At 46.7% G+C, this 4,634-nt stretch overlaps 1 protein-coding gene across 1 annotated transcript; it reads left to right on the top strand.

Moving 5' to 3' along the window:
* The first annotated feature begins 206 nt into the window (after positions 1–206).
* LOC119365773 (pathogenesis-related protein 1-like) lies at positions 207–1,128 on the top strand. Its single transcript, XM_037631417.1, has 2 exons — positions 207–488; positions 572–1,128. Exons 1-2 carry the CDS (start codon positions 302–304, stop codon positions 865–867), a joined length of 483 nt encoding a protein of 160 aa, XP_037487314.1. The 5' UTR covers positions 207–301; the 3' UTR covers positions 868–1,128.
* Positions 1,129–4,634: the final 3,506 nt, after the last annotated feature.

The raw sequence follows: 4,634 nt of genomic DNA on the forward strand, positions 1-4,634 counted from the left end.
AATAAACGTTGACGACGAGGGCCACGAGGGGTGCCATTCATCATCCGTGCCAACCCTGCCTGCATAATTAAGTCTGAACTGCTGTCCCTCGTGGAAACTCGGCGACCGGCGACCTCACCAGACCCCATCCGGCACCAACCCCGCGCTCCGGGACACCTATATATAGCTCTCGCCGTGCACCCTCTCGGCAACCAAGCAGCCGCTGCAACATACTACAATTACTTTGCACTAGCAACACAACGCTCTGACTGAGCTCATAGCGTTTGCACCTGCCCATCTTAACTAGTTGATCACCGCAGCAATGGCCTCCACAAACAGCTGGACCCACGAGATCGAGTCGTTGGTCGCGGCACCGCGCCTGTTCCGTGCCGGCGTCATGGACTGGCACATTCTGGCACCCAAGCTCGCGCCCCACATCGTCGCCAGCGCCCACCCCGTTGAGGGCGAAGGCGGCATCGGCAGCGTCAGGCAGTTCAACTTTACCTCAGGTACATACATATGCATCACATACAATCCACGCATGTCACCTCAGTCAGGCGGTGGCATAACACGCGATTCTTTGCTCTTGCAGCCATGCCCTTTACCCTCATGAAGGAGAGGCTCGAGTTCCTGGACGAGGAGAAGTGCGAGTGCAAGTCGACCCTCATCGAGGGCGGTGGCATCGGCACGGCCATCGAGACTGCAATGTCGCACATCAAGGTGGAGCCGGCGGCCAATGGAGGGAGCTTGGTGAAGGTGGACTCGACGTACAAGCTGCTGCCAGGCGTGGAGGTGAATGACGAAATCACCAAGGCCAAGGAATCCGTCACCGCCATCTTTAAGGCCGCTGAGGCCTACCTCATCGCCAACCCCGATGCCTACAACTGAATCAGATGAGAGGGATCATATATGATTATGATGTCCCAAGTTTGATTTTTGTGTGCTTTCTTCCGGATCTAATAAAGCTGCTACAATCTCTAAGCTATAGTAGTGACGCCGAGCGCGAGAGCACCGGGCAGAGTGTGGACGTGAGAAGTTTAGAAGTTAGTATTTGTGACACGAAAGGGGCCTGTTGTTTGATGATGTTGGTGCTTGCTTATGTGAAATACCTAAACACTCTTATTTTCTTATATATTTGGAATTGGAAAATTATGTGTCGACCTGTTACATATGTCTTATATGTATGTGAAATACCTAAACACTCTTATGCGCAAAAAAAGAAGTTCATATGTCGAGAAAGACTTTTTTTTTGGAATCTAAGAAATCAATATACGAACAACACTATAAGCGGAGTAGGGCATTACACCTCGCGATGACCTGAACCTAGGTAATTCTCTTGCCACGTGTGTATGGAGTGTTTTAACCCTGGCCAAACAATCTAGCAGGTGCATCGTAGCTCCAATCTCAACAATCACCCGTCGACAATTGCATATTAGAAAGAACTTACTTTATCTGCATTGACCCAACAATTTGGAAGTGAAGCTAAGATTTTATAGTCTCCTATTCACCCACCTCCCTCTCTAGTCGCCTTCTCAATCTGTTTGACACACTGGAAACACAAACTGTTTTTTTTTCTTTTTTATCCCATGGTCTCAACCAAGCATAAGTACACGTGCACAATGAAAGAGGAGGGGAAATCACATGAAGCATTTTTTTTGAATGGTACAATTAGTCCAAAATAAGGACTGTTAAGAGGAATACACATGTACACATGAGCCCAACAGATCCATAAAATATGCAAGGCAAGCATTGTGAGTGCCAGCTTATCTACTTACGAAAATAATTTACTACCCACGGTGGTGGCTACACATGGCCCCAATTTTTATCTCTGATTATAAAAAAAACCATTTCTATACAACCAAAATGCACTTGGGCCAATGTCATAAGAAACCCCATATCTCATATATAAAAATAAAGGCACTTATACCAAAGGGTGTGTAGTTGCCACCATGCATGTGTAGCTACCACAATGCATAGGAAATCGCCTATTTATCTGCTTATTGGTTGGGTATATGAGAAATAGGACACGTGTCGGGAAAAAATAGAACTAGTGATATGGATGAGGTGGGACAAGTACGACTAAAACAATTTTGGTATGGTTCCATGGCAACACACGGACATGCAACTAGTGTTCATAGAAGTACCCATTTAACATCAGTCCACAAATCTAACAAGAAAATGCATGTGCGCATTCTTTTGCACACTTGATGCACCACCAAATCCTATGCAGATCTAGCTAGAGCTTAATTAAGAGGAACTACATCCTTCATTGTCAGGCCCATCACTGGTTGCTTCTCTGTACAATTCCATTGCCTCCGACATGACCTTGGGTTGCGATAAAAGTTGTGATCTTTTCTTAATAGATGGATGAGGGCTGAATGAGAAGAAGAAGAGCAATTTTGTCAATGTCGACTTCCGATTTATTCTTCCTGCCTTTTCAAGGGACATAGGGGCAGCGTGGGGATTGAAACCAGCAGCAGCCTGTAGCAACATTCCAATGTAATCTGCATCTAGCTCATTCCTACAATACGAAGTATGTAATTAACATCACATTCTTAGAAAATAACATATTCTAGTTAACATGAAGTAAATACTTGCATGCATACATATATTGTATTAAATTCAATGATTTTTAGTTGTCTCTAGTTGGTTCCGGCGTTCTTCCTAGTTTTTTGAAAAAACTCAGGTTTGCCCCCTCTTTCGTTTGGTGTTCCCGTGAAAAAACTACTTCCGTGTCGTTGCTCATTGCTCGTCACATTCACATAGGTTACAAGTTTTTTTTTGACAGTAGCTCATGGGTGGGAGCCTAACTGGGGGAGACTAGTATAGAATCTCACATTAGGTATACTAGTCTTCCCCAGCCTAACTGGCAGTGGCTCGTGGCGGAGGGGCATAGGTATCCAACATGAACGTAATGGTTAGTGGGCGTTGACCGGACGGAAACGAGAAAAATGGGGATTTTCATAGGGACTCCAAATCACAGAGGGTCAAAACCTAGGATTTCCAAAGATTAGAGATAATCCCGACTCTTTTTGGCAACCCTTGGTTTCGCCGCTCTTCCATTTGGTGCCCACATGAAAAACCCCTTTCATGTCGCTGCCCATTGGCCATCTCGTTCACATAGGTTATATGTTTTTTTAGTAGCAGCTCACCGGTGGGACCCCAACTAGCAGTGGCTCATGACAGAGGGGCATATAGGTATCCAACAAACATTAACGCGATGGTCAGTGGGCGCTGGCACGAAAACGAGAAAAACAGAGATTTGTGTAGGGATGCCAAATGGAAGAGGGCCAAATAATTGAGGATTCCCCAAAACTTGGGATAATATGGAGTTAGGGACAAAAGAATAAAAGGCACTTTGATAAGATGAAGGTATGAACATGGTGGGGGTAAAAGAAGTGATGTAATTAATATACCTTTGTAACAATGGCGTCACGAGGAGGCGGGTTGGGAACCACCACTTGAATATTTTGATCATCTCGGAGGAGTGCCTCGCAATAACATGTCCAACCTACATATATATACACACCAATACAAAAATACTACCTGCTTAGAAAACTAGCATCTCACCAATCCAAAATGACTGAACGAACAAACGTATGTGTGTACCTCATGCGCGATGATGGTGGCAATCTCAGCATCTGTGCTGAAATGATCAAGTAATCCCGTGGAGACTACTATCTTGCCACCACCAGGAAAGCACTTTCCTGTTCTGACGTTTTCCTCTACGACTAGCACCTCCCAATTGAGCTCGCGGATCCAACCCAGACGTGTCATCTTCTGTAGTGGTTCCTGCCCTTGTCGCTCTATCTTCCTCTTAATGGACAATACACGACGGATAGCGCGAATGATTTTCCAGCCAATGGCATGGACGCGAACACTTTCAGGGTGGTGTGGGTCGAGGATCTTGGAGGCGTGCTTCCTCTTGAAATTTGCAAAGTCACGCTCTGCGATCTCTCGTGCTCTCCTGGGAGAGTGGATGACCTTGTGGGTGCGGTTGGTGCACGGCACGGTCTCAACGTGAAATTCACGGTAGACAATGGTCCTTGTGCCAACGCGGAGAGTTAGGAACATAGATGCTGTCATGGTCCTCCACAGTGCGTGTAAGGCGTGTAAGTACCGGCGAAGAGGCAAGTGCATGGTCACCGACCTCCACAGGGAGGCACAATAGTTCTGAGAAACATGCAATGCCATAGACATACGTTGACAGAAGACTGCAGGAGACGGATGGCTGCAGCGAGGAGGGAGCGCGAGCTCCTCAGGCACGAGCTCATGATCCCTTGGTGTGTTTCTTCTTTTTATAGGTGGCGTACCTTCTATTTTCTAGAGACAGAGACAAGCTCCTACGTGCGGTTTTCCAGTGTATAAACTCGTACGTGCGTACGAGGCTCTATTTTATGGCTGCTGCCATCGCCTTAGAGGAGTAGGAGTCGGATTTACTATCTCCGATACCTAACGTGCTTTGGTTTCGGGAAACATATGGGCTTTATTTCTCAGATTGGTCTGGGTTGGTATTAGTTACTGATTGCTGCACATACCACTCAGGAACGCATGCAATTCTTCTCACCACTTCACAAAGCATCGCGCGCGTAACTTCCCTCCCCCACACCTACGTCGCTGGCCACTCCGGCCGCGGCGGCCACAAATCCGGCTAT

This window comes from Triticum dicoccoides, chromosome 2B, assembly GCF_002162155.2.
Source record: "Triticum dicoccoides isolate Atlit2015 ecotype Zavitan chromosome 2B, WEW_v2.0, whole genome shotgun sequence".
Lineage (NCBI taxonomy): Eukaryota > Viridiplantae > Streptophyta > Magnoliopsida > Poales > Poaceae > Triticum > Triticum dicoccoides.

What these genes read in the sequence shown, in the direction of transcription:
- LOC119365773 (XM_037631417.1), top strand. Translation starts at nt 302, where the DNA reads ATGGCCTCCACAAACAGCTGGACCCACGAGATCGAGTCGTTGGTCGCG. An exon ending in GCAGTTCAACTTTACCTCAG is followed by an intron (nt 489 to 571) that starts GTACATACATAT and finishes TTGCTCTTGCAG; the next exon opens with CCATGCCCTTTACCCTCATG.